Raw genomic sequence first — 16,823 nt, 5'->3', positions numbered from 1 at the left:
AACAAGTGAACAGCAAAAAATTTGTTCTCATTAGCCCTCATAATCTGTAGAGGTCCAAGGAAGCTAATCCTTACAGGGAAAACCACACACTTACCTGTTTCCTTGTGCGTGTTTTCCCTGTTCTCAGCTTAATATAGCGGGCAATCAACTCATTTCGGCCTGGAACAGAGAAATAAGGCAAACACAGGTTTAGAAAGCAATGACTCCAGTGAAAAAGATAATTCCATTGTGTATCTACAGAGATCAGCAGCTGAATTGATTCTGTCACACTCTTTTCTTTTTTAGAAAGGAACTTATTAGTGCACATGGTAGAAGTCAGTTTTAGGAGCAGTCTCCCATAACATCCCCATAGGCAAACTGACAAAGTTTGGGCTAGATAATTGGACAAGGGGCTTGATGAAGATTGGCTGAACGAATGGATGGGGTCCCAGCTGACAATGAGCTGACAGTGAAGCATCAATGCACGCTTATGGCAAATCCCAGTTGCCAACAGGTCAAGGGAAATGATCCGTCAGCTCCACTCAGCGCAGCTGAGGCAACTTGTGGAGTACTGAGTCCAGTTCTGGCCTCCTCAGCATGAGAAAGTTGTGAACATACTGAAGCAAGTCCAGCAAGAAGCCAGCAAAAATTATTAAGAGGCTGGAGCATCTGTCCTATGAATAGAGGCTGAGAGAACTGAGCCTGTTCAGCCTGGAGAGGACTCAGGGGCAGTTTTTAATCAATAATAATAAAAGAAAACAAAATAAATACCTGATGGGTTTTTATACCTGAAGGGGAAAAAGGAGCCACCCTCCTCTCAATAGTGCCCAGTGATAGAATAAGAAACAACTTATATAAATTAACACATATGAAATTCTGTCTAAAAACAACATTTAAAAAAAAAAAAAAAAGGAAAAACCCAACCTTTTTTATGCTAAGGGTGGTTGAACTTTGGCACAGGCTGCCCCAGAGAGGTTGTAGTCTCCATCCTTGGGGGTTAGTCACAACCTACTGGACACTGCTTGAGCAGCAGGGCCAGACTAGGCATTCTGAAGAGATCCCTTCCAACCAAAAGGAACCTGTCATTCTGCGTCACTAAGTCCAAGAAAATAAACAACAGTGGGGAAGCACATGGAAACAGCTACACAGAATTCATCAGGGTGATATGATACAGTGAATTACAAGTGCTTTCAGGCTCCTGCAGGCAGACTATCCAGCTTTATTACACTGGCTCCCATGTATCACACCTCAGCAGTCACTCAGATTTTACTGTCTTTCTGGAGGTGGAGGAATTACGAGCAGACACAGAAAGGCAGCAGTTACACATCTGAACTGTAGGCTGGTTCAAAGAAAAAACACAACAGAAAAAGAGAGGGCTCTGCAAAACAATACATTTTTGTGGTGACCACAGTAGTATCAAGAAAGTACGGCAATAAAAAGTCAGGAGTAGGAGCTGCAAGGCTGTGAGACATCTTGATAGGGCTGCAAGTGTTTGCAGAATGAAGCAGGAATGAACTGGGAAACAAAGCCACAGCTCTTGAGAAGTTTGTTTATAACAAAATTATAAAACCCCAGTATTGTCTGTGGAAAATTTGTGGGCAAAGAACTTGTGTATTAGGGCATCACAGACATCAAAAGGCGAGCAGTGAAATCAATATTAAACCATCAGTATTAACTATTCCAGTAGATAAATATTCCATGATAAAGCTGTAATCTGTTTTTATTTTAAACTCTTATTTCACTCAACCCTGAAATAAAGCGTATGGAAGTAAAGGCTCTGCTGAAATTGACCACTCAAGCCTTTAGGGAAGGACTGGCAAAGCCCTTAATTCCATCTGTTTCTGAAACAGAACAATGCAAATGTCCATGACTGTAGTTAGGTCGTGTTCATGAAACACAACCAATGCACACACAGGGATGGCAATGAATTTTCCATGTACAGATCTTAATCTTTCCCTAATGGTGTCATTGTAGCAGCTCCCCTTATTCCCCTAGGAGAAGAAACAGGTCTGTAGCTCAGAAATCAGCTCCATCTCCTGTAAACACAAATTAGGAGCTGTGTCCGTGCCAGAAGCGCAATGCCCTGCCATGTAAGCACTGACCTCTTCAGTTCCCACAGTCTCTGCTTTAGCACAGTGACAAGCCCAGGAGTTTGGTGGGAGCAGATGCTGCTCTGCCACCTTCCACCTGGCTGCTCTTCCAACCTGTGTAAACCATTTCCACAAAGCCGAGACCAATTACTAGCGACACATATCCACACCAGCTTCCTCTACTGCCAACAATAACATTTATGGCTTCTCAAAGCTTCCATCTGTTAAGACATGGATCCAAGCTGAAAGGTAAGAAACAACTGAAGTGATTCTTTTCAGACAGATGCCAAAACGGGAAATGTGCTGAACAAAACAAGGCACTCAAAGCCTATTATCTATAAAGAAGGAAGAAGGAAAATTTTTGTTATAATGCGAGGACTCTTTGAGAGTCAAGGGGAATGAATTAATAGAAAAAAGAGGAAAAACTAGCCTTGAGAAGAAGTGGATGCGAAGAATTTCAGGCAAGCTTTTAAAGGGCACATATCAGGCTATATTGAAAATTTGAACACATGGGAACTCTCCAGACACTCGCTCAATTATGGGTCATCCTTGCAAAACTAATTTCAATGGATTCTCAACCAGATACAATAAATTTTATGGAGTAAATTTATATGCATAGTGTGTCAAATTAGGCAAAGAAATTACAGAGGCTGAACAGTGTGACAGAACACTATTCTGCTTTAGCAGTAAGGGGCTGCAGGTGTAATCAGTATGAGAGGATGCCATGAACAGCTCTGTGCCAGACACAGTCAATTCCAGCCACCAACAAACTGGATGAAAATAACAATCAATCCATCAAATCCTCAACCAGTCAGAGGAGCACAAGCTGTCTTTGCTCAAATGTATTTTGGAAAGGGCAAGATCCAGTAGGGACAGGAGACACATGAGGAAACACAAAAGGAACCACAAAAGGAGACATGAGAATGCACAGGAGAAATACAAGATATGTAAAAAGATTAGTATTGAGAAAAGGAGACGTGGTAGGGGACATTCCTGGGGATGTGGCTGGAAAAGTAATCTTGGAAAAAGTTGCTCCATGACAGAAGAACACATTGAGGCAACTGCAGCATCCACGTCAGAGCAGAGCAAACTCTAAAAGGTCTGCAGCCCATTGAAAACCCATGCAGAGATGAGAAGCAGCTAGAAACAAGGAGCACCAGAGGGGAAATGAAACAAAACAAAACAACAACAAAAAAAAGCAGGAACTGGCAGAAAGAGACCTTTACACAGTGATGCCAATCTTCTACGTCACCCAGCACCTCATCAAAGGAATTAAGAGGGACTGAGTGTTAGAGAAAACAAAAGAAGGGAAACAAAGTAGGAAGTGGGGAGGAGAGACAATAAACTGTAGCCAAGCCTGGGAAACTGGGAGGAATTTCCATAAGTGTGCATTTAACTATCTTTGACAACAGCAGCAGCAGCAGCAAAAAATGCAAACTTTTCTCAGGCCATGTACTTCACTGAAAAAGACTAGTGGGAGGAGAAATTGTACAAACTGCCAATATTAGATGCCAGAACAGAAATTCTCTAGAAAGAAACTCTACACAGGGAATATTTAGTTGTGGATCATCAAAATTTCCAGTTTCACAATTCACTTCCCACTCGCTAATATCTCTGATACAGTCCTCCTGTTCCAGAAGAGTGTCCTTACAGGTTAAAACACAAAAGTGGCAGTTTATATTAGGCTAATAAAGATACCAGTAGCACAAGAAAAAAAAAAAAAGTCCAAACAAAATAAAGCCACCAACAAACAAACAGATTACTCTACAAAGACATTCACCACAGTCATTACTAAATATAGAACTATGTAAATTGCCAAGCCCAGTAAACTGCAGCAAGGCATTATTAAATTACCATGAATCAAGACTGCAAGAGAAGCAAGTCCTGAATGCCTTTTGTGTTTCTTATCAGTAGCTAGATGTAAGCAGGTATTATGTGGCTGGAAGTCTATGGGCTCACAGGCTCTGGAAGGCACCTTCTTTGTTTCACAACCCTGGCTGCAGGGTCAGCAAAGACCAGCACTCCTCACTTGGCTGGAACAGGCAGAGCTGTCATAAACCGTCAGATGGTTCATTTTTTAGAGCCATGCAAAGTGTCCCTCAGTAACCTGATCATATGTTGTGTTCTTAGAATAACTCCTGCTGAGGTCTGCCATGGTCACCAGAACCTGCCAACAGTTGTGACTCCTCTGTAGAGACCGCGCGTTGGGTTTCACGGAGCCCCGGCCAACATTCCGACCATGGCACAGCACCTTTATCCTCCATGGAGCCTTCCCCTCGGAAGCACAGCACGAAAAAAGGTGGTTGAGAGATACTCCCTTATGCTCTTTACCTCTCATTCTTAACAGATGAATTTCCAAGGGCAGCAGTTTGGCTCCCACTCTATCTTACACTAAAACGCAAAATGTTGCATTCAATAGTTATGCAGGAAGGAACTGCGAAGAGAAGTGAATAAGGAGGCTTTTGGATTCTCCATTCTACACTTGTGCACCTTTGAATATAACTGCAGAGAAGTGTCTTCCTGTAAGGAAGAGAGATAATTGAAGGGAATTCCCACCACCATAGAAAGCATTTTCCAGTCCTACCTCAAAGCTTCATGCTGACTATCTGTTGGTAAAGTTATATAATAATTTTTCTGCCTCTCGTAAGCAGTATCTCTTCCTCACAAACCTGTTGCCAAAGAAAGTGAGATCAAAGAATTCAGTAATTTCTGCAAAGTCCTTTCAGTGGGAAATGTCATGGAAGTACCTGTTTCTTGGCAGATTCTGTATCTTTCTGCACCCAAAGCAAACATTTACAACTCCTTATAAGTAGTTCTATAAGAGAAGCAACTATCCAGCTGTATCCAGTGAAAGGTTATCAAAGCAAGATCAAGAAAGCCATCTCAACTCTCATTTCCATCTCTTCGTGTTACTTAATGATATCTCCTGGGACATGACTATCTCCTTGAACTTATTTAATTAACTGTTGGTTACAATCAGCATAAACATAATGAACTGTGTGCATCAGACAAATAAATCTAGACAAAAGAGGGAAGGTAAGGACACCTCATCTGTCCACCAAATGTCAGTATTTCTCTGTGCATACAAAGCAAAACTAACTGCCAACCAAGTCTTACCAGAAAGACACTTTCTAGACAAAAGCAGTGTGTGGTTGCATGTCCATATGGGACTAACTGCCACTGGGGTCTGCCCCATCCATAGCTCCCAGCACAGCCTTACTTCCCATCTCTCATTCCACTGCTTCCTCCTTCTAACTATACTAAATGCCTTCCTGGACATCATCTGTTCCAGAAACAGGGCTACATGTGTCAGAAACCACATTTTTGTCTTTTTGACGGTTATCAAGATGCACAGACATCCAACCTTTACTAATATAATCTAGTTTAAATGCTCCCTTTATTAAGACATCCTTTTCAACACAAACCATGTTTTCTCACCAAAGCCTTGGTGAGAAGATTTTGCTTGGTTCCCCTATTCAGGAGGCAATAATGGAACTTAATATACCACTATGACCATCATACTGTGATCATTTCCCACAATCATGGAAAACCATATTGCATTTTATGGCACTGACCCATCCTATGAAGACATCTTTGACCCCACCAGAGCAGAACTTCAATAGTCAGGTTTGAGTTTCCATAGCAGAGTTACACACACCAATGAATTTTATATTCAAGTGGGAGAAGAAAATTTCCTCAGTCTGATCACTTATTCCCTGCTTGAATTTTCTCAGGATTAACCTTCCACATGAAGATTCTCTGAGCCCATGCAGTCCCTACATTAAGGGGATTTTGAGACAAAGAATCAAAGAAAGATAAGCCAGTACTTCTGAAAAATATCAAAACAGTCAAAGCCTGAAAACACAACATTGAAGGGATTAACATTATCACAGTCAGTTCTTTCCCAAAATACCTATTTTCACCATTTGCCTGTCCAAGTTCTGAGCTCCTCCCTCTCCTGAAATGACAAATTCAAAGCTTTATTTGCTGGACAGAATGCACCAGACAAGCCCCTCACATGGCAATCAGGTGATTCATCTGTCTGAGGTCATAAAACTCAGTTACTGTCTCATTTACTAACTGGTCTAAACACTGAAACCCTCTCTTGTGTACAAGGTCTTTTGCTGGAAAGGTATTTACTCCTCTCCTTTGCCACTGCACAGCCTAAATTCACACCCAGAAACACAAACAGTGCTACCACCATTTAGAAACTGCTGTTTTTTGATGGTCAGTTTAGGATGCCTCACACAAGGCTGGGGAATAGTAACTACAGACCCTGCAGTTTTGGGGAAGCCTCTTATTGGTTCCAAACAAGTACCGGAGATAAATGAAAAGACAGTCACCATGGGTGTAGTTAGAACAATCTGAAGAGGTTTCCCTCTCCTTAGGTGCCCATTCCTTCTCCTCCAACATTCTATCAACTCCGATGTGCAGGTGTACCAGCTAAATTGACGGGAAAAGGGGAGGGGGGACAGGGGAGGAAAGACTGACGTGCACCATTCTAATTACCAATAATGTAAAAATAAAACTCCCCGTCCCCATTTAGATTTTGTTGTTGGTTTTGTTCTCCCCCCCCCGGCCTATTTTTAATTGGATTGGTAAACTAGTTCGTTTTGTGGTCAGATTAACCACGGCAGTGGCACAGCAAAGAGAACAGGAAGAATCGGCGCAGAACTTCTTAAACCAGTTTTGCCACCAATGAAACCGTAGCCTGGAACTGTACTCCACCTAACCCTCACACACAAACAGGCTGGTAAAAAAATGGGCAAGGCACTTCCTGTGCTTGCATCATTTGTCTAAAGGCTAAACAGCGTTAAACTGCCTCCTAATCACTGCCCCAAGGGCATGTGGAGTTATTCCTTGTAAAGATGAGCGTTTTCTAAGGTACAACAATGTATGCAGGCAGAAGTCCCTCCCCATCAGCCTAATGGGAAGCTCCAGGCTATGCAGCTCTTCACCACACCTCAGTCTTTAGTAGTGCTTTTCAGTGCATAAATTGAAGGTCCTCATCAGCTGTGTTTCGCCACGTTATTGCCTCAGGCCACAGAAATGTAAGTTAATCCATTCAATAAGTACTCTTCCATATAACACGTTAAGAGCTGCAAAAGGAGCAGAGTTGGGACTTGTTCTGGTACTTCCCAGAGTTAAGACTGGTAAGAATCCTTCAGAAAATGTTTAGATTCAGTTTGGCTGGGAAATCCCACAATCACACCAAAGCAGCTGCATATAGTAACATGAGTCCTTCATATGCCAGGGAGTGTATCAGATAACACCTGAAAGAGCCAATAATAATCCTACATGGAAAGGCATGTCAAACTAACAGCTTTCAGTCTCTTGGGACACCTGAGAACGACCTTATTGAGCACAAAGACACTTTACTCACCAAGTCCCGGCTTCAGAGAAACTTGACTATTAAGGCTACCACTGAAACGAATGTTTAACTGTAACAGCATCTTCCAGTTACCATCAGTCCGGGTTCTACATTACCCACCTGGACATCTGCTAAATCCTTCCTTAGATCAATAAATGTCTGCTCATTTCAGTATCTTCTAAAATCTGTGGGGCATCTGAAAGCAATTCTCAGTGATGTTGCCTTAAGAAGTAGCAAAAACTTCAACCTTTCTACTGATTTTGAGGTCAGCTGCCCCTGCCAGCACCAACAGTACAGATTTCTGCCCCAAGTGCTAATCTTGTGCATGTGCCCAGTGACAGACTGACCAAGCACCCAAAGCTTCAGCTGCAACAGAAATTAGAACTGAAAGGCGTCTGTGAGATCTGTTCAGCCACTTGCTGCATGACCAGCACAGACCAGGCAGTTCTCAGGGCAGCTGGTCTGGTCTGGCTCAGACCTGTGAGGAGTCGTGACTGCTTCACTTAGCACCTAAGACTACACCACGATCCCGTCCCAGCCAAATGACTGAGAATTACACAGCAGCCTCAAGGAGAGCAAAAGAACCCAGAGACTGTTCTTGCATTATCTGAATAAATGAAAACTGATTTTTTAAAAGTGGAATGGCTGCCACCACTCAACTTCAGTTCATGGCATCATGATTTACAGTGCAGTCATTGCTGGTAATCACTTTAAGCCATTAAGTTATAGATTCAGCTCAAAAAAAAAAAAAAAAAAAAAAAAAAAAAAAAAAAAAAAAAAAAAAAAAAAAAGCCTGGACACCCCTGAAAAACGTGGTTGCCTTTCCCTTTCCCTCCCTGTCACCACACTGTTCCCATGGGTCAGTTCAACTCTAACGTGGCAGAAATCTGTCCAGCTCATTTTGCCAACATAGTTTGCTATCAGTTTAGCAATCTAACAAGGAGTCTGCTAGAAACTGAAGTTTGCCCAAAGAACAGGAGCACAAAACTGGAAAGAGAGCAGAGGAGCAAGGAAAGAGGAGTGGCAACACCCTTTTTTCTTCTGCTGAGAACTGCAAGGTCATCTCACCATTTTTGAAGGGAATTACTCTTGGTCTCAACACAACAGTTCCAGACCATCCCAACACATTACCAAGAATAGTCATTAAAGATGTCATACTCTGTAACAGGTGGAAAGAGAATGTGAAGAGAAAAACCCAGCAGAAACACAGATTAAATAATTGCATAGCCACCTAGGGACTGGTCTGAATTCTAGCTGAACTCTGCCAAGATCATGAAAATTCCTTACAGTGGTTTATGATATTCCCTGATCCTTCCTACCATGCTCTCTTTCTTCTAATACCGGCACAATTCTGTTGCAGATTCTTTCAGTACCTGTTCCCTGACTGAGTTTACAGTGTAAGTCTGATAGGTAACTAGGCAACAATGCAGGAGACCAAGGCAGGAGAGCAGGAAAATGAGGGTGACAAAACTATTTAAGCTGCAGAGATTCCTAAAAATGCACATGGATCCAGAAGGAAATTTGCACATATCTAGGTGCTTCAGCTACCTTCTATATGAAAGTCTCTATATCTAGATTTGTCAAATCACTTTCCCACAACTTTAGCCATAAAAGATCAAAAATGAACATCTCAAGTACAGCTGGCTTTGCGTCTGGGCCCAGGAGCGGATGAGACGATTTTTGAAGGTCTTTCCCAGCACCATTTTCTATGATTCTACAACCAAAGACGATGATGCCGTGTTTATATGCAGGAATGCTCCTAATCCCCTGTCAGGGTTGAAAGCAACACTGAACTGAATGCCACACGTGCTCCTGTGGTTCCCTGCAACACTGCCATGCTTAGAAACAGGCTTGTGTCTGCAGCACTTGCAGTCAACAGCTTGGGCATTGCTATTGGGTTACCTCACCAAGGATTGGTTACACTCCTTGCGCTCCTGCCCACAGACTACGACCAAAGCTCCTGGAAAGGCATTTGCAACTACTGTACAAATCACACGCAGGGGGAAAGAAGAGTGATTCTAAAGGCATTTTACATGAAAACAGTGTCATTTCCTGTTCAAGAGGCCAGAGACACACCATAAACTCTGGCTGGTTTTGTGCATGGAGTGAGACTGAGAATGTGAAGGAGTACCCAGAAGATGGGTCACAAGTTCAAGGTGACAGCAATGAGCAACAGCTGCTGGCTATGCACCCTTCAGCAGCAGGTGTACCCAGGCCCCAGAGGTTTCAGTCAGCTCTGCCAGTGACCAACAGATTTACAAGACCATCTGTCTGGGCACAAACTGCACACAGCCTTCCCAGTTTTGCTGCCCAGACCTTCACCACACACAGACAATACAGGGTTTGTTATGGATTAGCTAATGAGCAACTGTTTAAACCAATAGACAGCCCTAGTTCTCCCCTGTGCTCATTAGCTGGATCCTACATGAATGAGAATACTGCTTGTTCTTTTAGCTGTAATGCTGGCTTTTTCTGAACAAGCAGCTACCCTTCACTTCAGGCACTAGAAAATGGAAAGGTTATGTTGTTTCACACTGGTTTTACTTAAGAAAGATACTTTAAAGAAAGTTCATGTGATAGGTTTTCCTTACTTGCGCTGAAGAAGTAAGGAAATTCCATTTTTCCTAGGCCAGTTCTCCACGCAATCTGCAGATTGACTCAGCTCTCTCTTATGTATATGAACACCCTTTCTTGAGAAAAGTTGTCATCCTTCTCTACTCAATGTTTGGCTAACTGACAGAAGACAAACTCTGAGAAAGCACTCCTGGAATTTACCTAGAAATCTGCTCTTTTTGTTTCAGACCTAAGGAAGGGCTCCTTCGTCAATCAGTTAAATAAACATGCTCATGTCACAAAACCACAGGTGGCATGAATCACAATACTAACAATTTACAAAAAAAAATGCAGACATTTACAGTGTAAAGCCACCTAACCCACTGTTCTCTTGTTTCCTGTGTAAAACCATAGCACTTCCCATCTGGAATCCTCCTCTCATTCACGTAAAACACAGATACACATGCGCACTAGCACACACACCATTCTTTGGGACTAGTTTTACAAATACAATCCTTATAGCTTTGTCTGATACAATTTTAAAAGTCCCCAACAACAGCACATCCATTGTAGCTCTTCAGAGGAGAGAGATGCCTCAGCACTGAGCACCGTGTTGTCCTGAAGCTTTTGCTGATGTCCATCCTATATTCTCTCTTTCTCCCCCATTAATCCTAGTCATGCTCACATGTTCCACATAAAATCCCTCTCCCTCCTAAATGTTAACACCCTTCAAATATTTTTAGACTGTTATTATGTGTCCCCCCACCCTCCACCTTTCAGTCATCACTTAGCCAAGCTATGTATATTTAGCTACTTTAATCTTTCCTCCTAAATCAGTCCCTTCAACTCCCAGAGCTCAATGTTAAGTCTGGTATGCTTGCTCTTCTCAGAACTCACTCCATGTTTTTGAGATCTTTCTGGTAACGTGTTTGCAGAAACCTGTCCAGAAGATAGCTTTACATGCACTTGTTTTAAAGAGAGAAGTGCCAAGTCACTGGGCACTACTAATTTTCGTTTTCCATATCTGTTTTTTGTTCCCAGATTTTGAATTCAATCTGAATTTTTAAGTATTAATGAACATTTGGTATTTGGTAAGAGCGAATTAGCAACTGATAGTGTTGAACCCAATTGTGAAAGAAGGAAGTGGGTTTTAAAATGTAAAAGAATACTAAGGCTTTTTAAAACTAAATTTTTCAGAAAACCACTGGAAATGTGTAAAGTTATCCAGAAGAAGAACAGAAGCAAAACAATAACATGCAACAAGGGAAAAGGCTGAAAAATGAAATACAAACAGTCTCTCAGTTAAAAGGTGTGTGAATGGCTACACCTACAAAACAAAGCTGGCCTACTAAATTAGAAGTCAATTAAACTGGATGTGTTATCTACAATTTAAAAAAAAGAAAATTCAAACTAAGTGCCTTTCTGACAATATACCACTACAAATCAACTCTGTCTTGGAGAATTACTAAAAATTTGAAATTTAAAAATGAAAAATTCAGAGGAAGAGCCATAAGGACAACGCAGTGTTGCCAGTGAAGGAAGTCACTTACACATGATGAAAACTCTGTGGCTGCAGACATATACAAAGGGAAAAACATAGTACTACACAGCTCACTTGGTTTTAAGCCTGACAGATAAGTATGTGATTTCAAAGCTGCTAAAAATCAAAAGGGACAGGAAAAATATGTGTCCTTTATTGAACCAACAGAATGAAGCCTCCACAAAAGGAATCACAATAATTTTGATAACGTGTAGTACACAATAAGATAGCTACTATATTTATGGCCAGTACTAAGAATGTTAAGGAAAGATGCCACAGCCAGTACTGTTAAATTCAAGAAGATTCTGGTGGGTTGGTATTTCAAAAGTGGCAAATTTCTCAATATTCAGGAAATGCTTGTTATTCATGCAAATATTTCCTTTTTATGCTAGCATGGAGAAAACACCAGTTAAATTGACATACAGCTTAACACAAAGAACCATAAACTTGGCTCACACAAAGGAGATGGAAAGAAAAGGAAGACAAACTCCAGCAGAAGTTTAACCCACTGCTAATGTCTCCAGAACCCTGGCTTCCTCTAGTCAACAACAAAGAACCAGAGCCACACAAAAGCAAAGTTAAAAGATGACTGAGTGAAACAAAACCTCATTATTAAGCAACTCCAACAACTTTACACCTACCACCAGAGGGGAGGGCAAAGTCTGCATCCTGACCAATTGTCCACAAATCCAAGTTTTGTCTATCTTCTAGTGTTTAAAATACAAAATTCCTTATTTTTCCAAAATCATGGGATAAAGGGCTGTTCTAGAGTTCATGAGGCCATAATAATGGAAGGAATAGAACTTCAGAATTGTCTCCCTGGGGGATATCACAGCTTAAATACAAACTTTGCAATTACCTGGAACATTAGGTTCAGTGTCAACTGAGCACATTCTCAGCATGTTTCAACAGCTTTGATTGAAACATCATAAGGTAAGATGCTAAACTACAACATAGAGGAAAGTTGTCAATTTGAAGACTGTTACCTTGAAGGTTTCCATATTTTAAATAACACCCATGCTCCTCCCTCCCCTCAAGAAGAAGTGTTTATGAACTGGGACAGGCAGTGTATGTTATATGCTTCCTTGGATTTATGCATTTGCTTTTCAGTTCTACTTTTAGTGATTCTTTAAGGTTGGGGAAAACATGAAATGATAACTCATCCCCCTTTGAGATAAAGGCGTTATCCTGCAAAATTACCTAGTCATTTCAGAATAGGGGTGGGAGGCACCACCTGTGACCTGGTAGCTTTTAGCATCAGACTGACCTTTCATCCCATCTTGTCATGCTGTTAAAGACTGTGGTCCACTGCCTGCCCCAAGTTTTAACTAGTAACTTGGTTGACTGTCCTTCTTCTCTCACTCAGTCTCTAAGCTTTGGACATCTCTAAGTATTTCCTATCAGCAATTCACAAACAGATGGCACCAGCCTGGGAGATGGATGACTGCCCCCAGCTGTCTGCCCCTCCCTGCTCAGCACAGAAATGGCTGAGCTGTTTGAAAAGCAGCTGCTAAACTACTGACTCCTTCAGAACAGCCATCTAACAAACTGCCACCAATTGCTCCCCTTGCAAAAAGGTGCTCCAAGTCAGGTGCTCTTGCAGTAGAAGGGAACACTTGTCAGCTAAGGTAGTAATCTGGTTTTTTCCAAAATCTTTTTGTCTCTATTGTAATGTCAAAAAACCCTATCATTTGCAAGCTACTATTTCTTATTTCTCTGCTCTCAGTAATGTTGGGAGACCTGGTCTATTTAGCATCTCCAGGCAAATCTCACAAATGTACTAAGCTTTTTCCCTGTCCTTTCTCTACATCAGTACTGAAGATGCCAGGAGATACCCAACACCTAATTCTGTGACAGTTTATGCTACAAATATGATTGCTCCCACGGAAAAATATAATTAGAAAACATAAATGACAGATTTGTAACACTGTATCCCCACCGTGTTGTAGCAGGCAACACTCCTAAAATGATTCTGCAAGACCTTAGTGGTACCAGAAGGCAGCAGAGCAGAAAGTGCCCCAGACTCAATGCTTCTAATGTCAACACAATGATTAGGAGAAAGGACAGCATTCCATATCACACGAGACAGCTGCTTGTGCCTTAAGCAGGTGGTCAGCAAAGCCTGCTGGAAAGGCCAGTGGGACCTTGCACCCAGAGCAGGCTGTGGCATGAGCTTAGTCAGGATGCTGCCTCCATGCAGAAATGGAACATGTCTAGTATGAAAAAAGGTAAGGAAAGGAAAGGCAGCAAAGGAATCGAGACACGGATTATCAGCGTAGAGAGTGTGACTTTGGTGTGAGGATGGAATCGTGTTCACTCAGCAATCAGCAGTGCTGTCTAAAGAGCGGTAAACAAACTGAGTTTGAAGAGGCAGGAAACACGAGCATGAGCCCTGTGTAGAGGCTGAAATGCACTTTTCTGTACAATTTAAAATGCATTCAAGTAAAACAGCACAAATTCTTCATATTGCCTCCGTACACTTCAGCTAAAAGCTGCCAGCCTTGAACTGACAACAGGTTGCCTCACAAAAGGTGAGAAGCATATAAATTGCGCATAGAAGAGATTCTGAGACCTGGAACATCTTGCCCATAACAGTAGTACCACATGAGCCTCTCCTCAGTGAGAAAGAGTGAAAAAGTCCCAGTTTTGTCAGGGGAAAGGGCCATGTACAGCCCTCTGTAACACCTCACCCCTTGGTTCAGAGAGCTCTGTGCTAGCTGGTCACAGGGTGGATCAATAACCATCCCTTCAGAGGCAGGGCCAGCTCCACATGGAGCCTGCCCTGTTCCACAAGCTGGCCTGTGAGTACTGAAGATGAAATCAGGGACTATATTTATTCTCCCTGCCCGGTCATATCTTTCTATAGATCCCAGACAGGGCCCCACTTCCTTGGCCTGGATCCTGGGGACGAGTAAGCAAAGGAGGGCATAAATCAGTGCCTGGGTTCTGTCAGGAGCACACTGAACCAACCATCCACACTAGGAACAGGTGCACTGAAGGCAAGCAGGGACACTGTCCCATTTGGAGTAACGGGGGAGGGCTTGCAGAAAAGCTCATTTCTTCTCCCTGAGCCCACTCTAAACTTTTCACCCTGCAAAAGGTTTATTTACCTCCTGCAGTTCACCTGCCCACTCACCTAGGTGTGTTCCACTTAACACCAATCCATGCTAAGTCAGGCCCAGCTAAGTCTCATTGGTTTCTGTAGCCTTTGTACTTCACTTTTGCTCTTATTTCTTTTCTTGTTTTTCACTCTCTGCTCTGACACATTCACTCCAAAGCTGGAATAGTTCAGGGACCGTGCAAAATGTTCAGTAAATCAATAGTCTTAAAACACAACTGTAATTTTTCACCAGTAATTTTAAAAGTCACCCGTCATGAAAAGCGGTGCAGACATAGAGCAGCAAGGAGCATGTCACTAGTTTATGCATAATACCCAGGGCGTGGATTCTCAAGTAATAGTTTTTAAAGTAAGAATCGGTCCCTAAAGAAGCAGCCTTACCTCAGTCATGGCTGCTCATTCCCAATCTCACCATCCTTTCTCTAAATACCAGCACAAGCAGCTGGGCTGTATCCACTTCTTTTCCCCTTTCTGCCGGTGTTAGTTTTAAGCTGGATCCATTCTCCAGCTGGTTCCATAGCATAACCACAAAAACGTCTGCACCAGCAGCACAGAGCAGGAATTGATGTCTGCCTAAGAATACTGGCCCTAGATTAGCCTCAGGGTGATCAACCTTACCCAGCCTGTATTGCTCTTCCCAGGTACAATGATGTGTGTACCCAGTAAAACCATCCACTGTAGATAAGGCCATGTAAACGAGACCCCACCCACGCTCCCACAGTCAGAGCAATCCATTGCCTCGGTCAGGGAACAATGGCCTGATGGGTGGACAGATACCTGCAGAATGACTTGTGAAGTGCTCCGTAGACAGCTCCAGGGCATGCACAGAGCATCCCATGATGGGGCCTGGGAAGACGCTGATTTCAATGTATGGGTGGGGGGAAAAAGCAAGCACTGACTGGGTAGAAAGAGGGCTGTCTTCCATAAGATCCTTGCTAGTGTTTTTAAGAAACTGTCCACCTTGGGACTTAAAACCAAATACTGGGTATTAAGCCTTTGCTTTGCATTTTAGTCACAGAAGTATCAGGTAGCTTCTTGCCATACTCAGCTAGAGAATCCAGGCCAGATCAGGTTTTTCTTAACAAAATCAAAAGAAATTTTAACTGCGGAAAAGGTAAAAAACCCCATTTCAAAAGCACGTCTGCCACGTATAAAGTTGATTTCTGCTGGAGCTGCAAGCCAGAGCCTCTCTGCACTCGGGGCTGAGTATCTAGTTAGCTAGATGAGAAGAACCCACAGGTGAAAGACACTTGTGCCAGGGCTATGAGAAGGCAAGCTACAATGAAAAGGAGTACACGGAACTTTCTGCCCTTAAGATCTGAAAAGTGTAGCTAGTTAACAAAGTGTAGGTGTTTGCACAGCAGCAGAGCCATTAGGGGGTTCAGGAGCTGAACTTCTGTCCTGTAGCAGCATTACCTGTTCTCATCTCCAACAGGGGCAGTGAAAACAGCAGCAAGAGATACCATAAAAGTAGGTCACACCACAAAGCCATTAGATCATATTTATTAGTATAGAAAGGTTAGTTCAGTAGCATGCTCAACTCTGAGATCTACCTCACGGATAGACCCCTGAAAAAGATACCTGTAACCCTTTCTGCTTTGTGAATGCCAAAAACTTCAAACCGATTTTCCTACATACAACGGCTCCACACAACCAACAGCACCAGCCTGGGAACACCCCAGAGAAGGGAATTCCCTCAGAATATCATGAGGGGCCCAGGGCAGACTGCTGTTGTGTCCCCTCTCTGTCCTTACCATACATCTTGCCCTCATCTGACAGGATGATCTTGCGGCGGCCGCATGGCGGGTAGATGGCTAGCGCTTCCTGGAAGCTCTGCTCGATGTCCGGGCTCCACACGCCCTCGGCGTCATTGTCGATGGGTTTGTCCAAGGCCTCGCTGCCCCCCGAGTCGTTGCTCCCCTCAGGGGAGGTGGGAGAACTCCACTCGTTGGAGGTAATGGTGCCAGCTAGAAACTCCAAGGTGCCACGTGGAGGAGCAGACTCAGAACCTGCAACGGCAAAGCACATCCCAACGGGACACTTAGAATCCCTCCTCGCTGAGAAAAAAGCAGATACTAAAGCAAAAGAGGTTTTTAAAAAATCTGTTAGGAGGGGTTTTACTTCAAGTTTATCTTAAACGATAACTCAACCACATGTTGGGTTTTTATTTAT

General features: G+C 42.8%; 1 protein-coding gene across 1 annotated transcript in view; it reads right to left on the bottom strand.

Moving 5' to 3' along the window:
- Positions 1-16,498, bottom strand: part of TEAD4 (TEA domain transcription factor 4) — a 37,213-nt gene extending 20,715 nt beyond the window's left edge. Inside the window, exons 1-2 of the mRNA XM_066175354.1 lie at positions 16,406-16,498; positions 95-159 (exon numbers count right to left, since the gene is read on the bottom strand). Of these exons, the coding sequence (XP_066031451.1) occupies positions 95-159; positions 16,406-16,412 (72 nt within the window). The 5' untranslated portion in view covers positions 16,413-16,498. The remainder of the gene's footprint in view (positions 1-94; positions 160-16,405) is intronic.
- Between the last annotated feature and the right edge of the window lie 325 nt (positions 16,499-16,823).

This window comes from Chamaea fasciata, unplaced genomic scaffold (genome assembly GCF_029207755.1).
Source record: "Chamaea fasciata isolate MVZ Bird 193981 ecotype frontalis unplaced genomic scaffold, bChaFas1.0.hap1 SCAF_2, whole genome shotgun sequence".
NCBI classification, from domain to species: Eukaryota; Metazoa; Chordata; class Aves; order Passeriformes; family Sylviidae; genus Chamaea; species Chamaea fasciata.
Note: the sequence above shows the minus strand (reverse complement) of the source record. Positions and strands in the feature narration are given on the sequence as shown.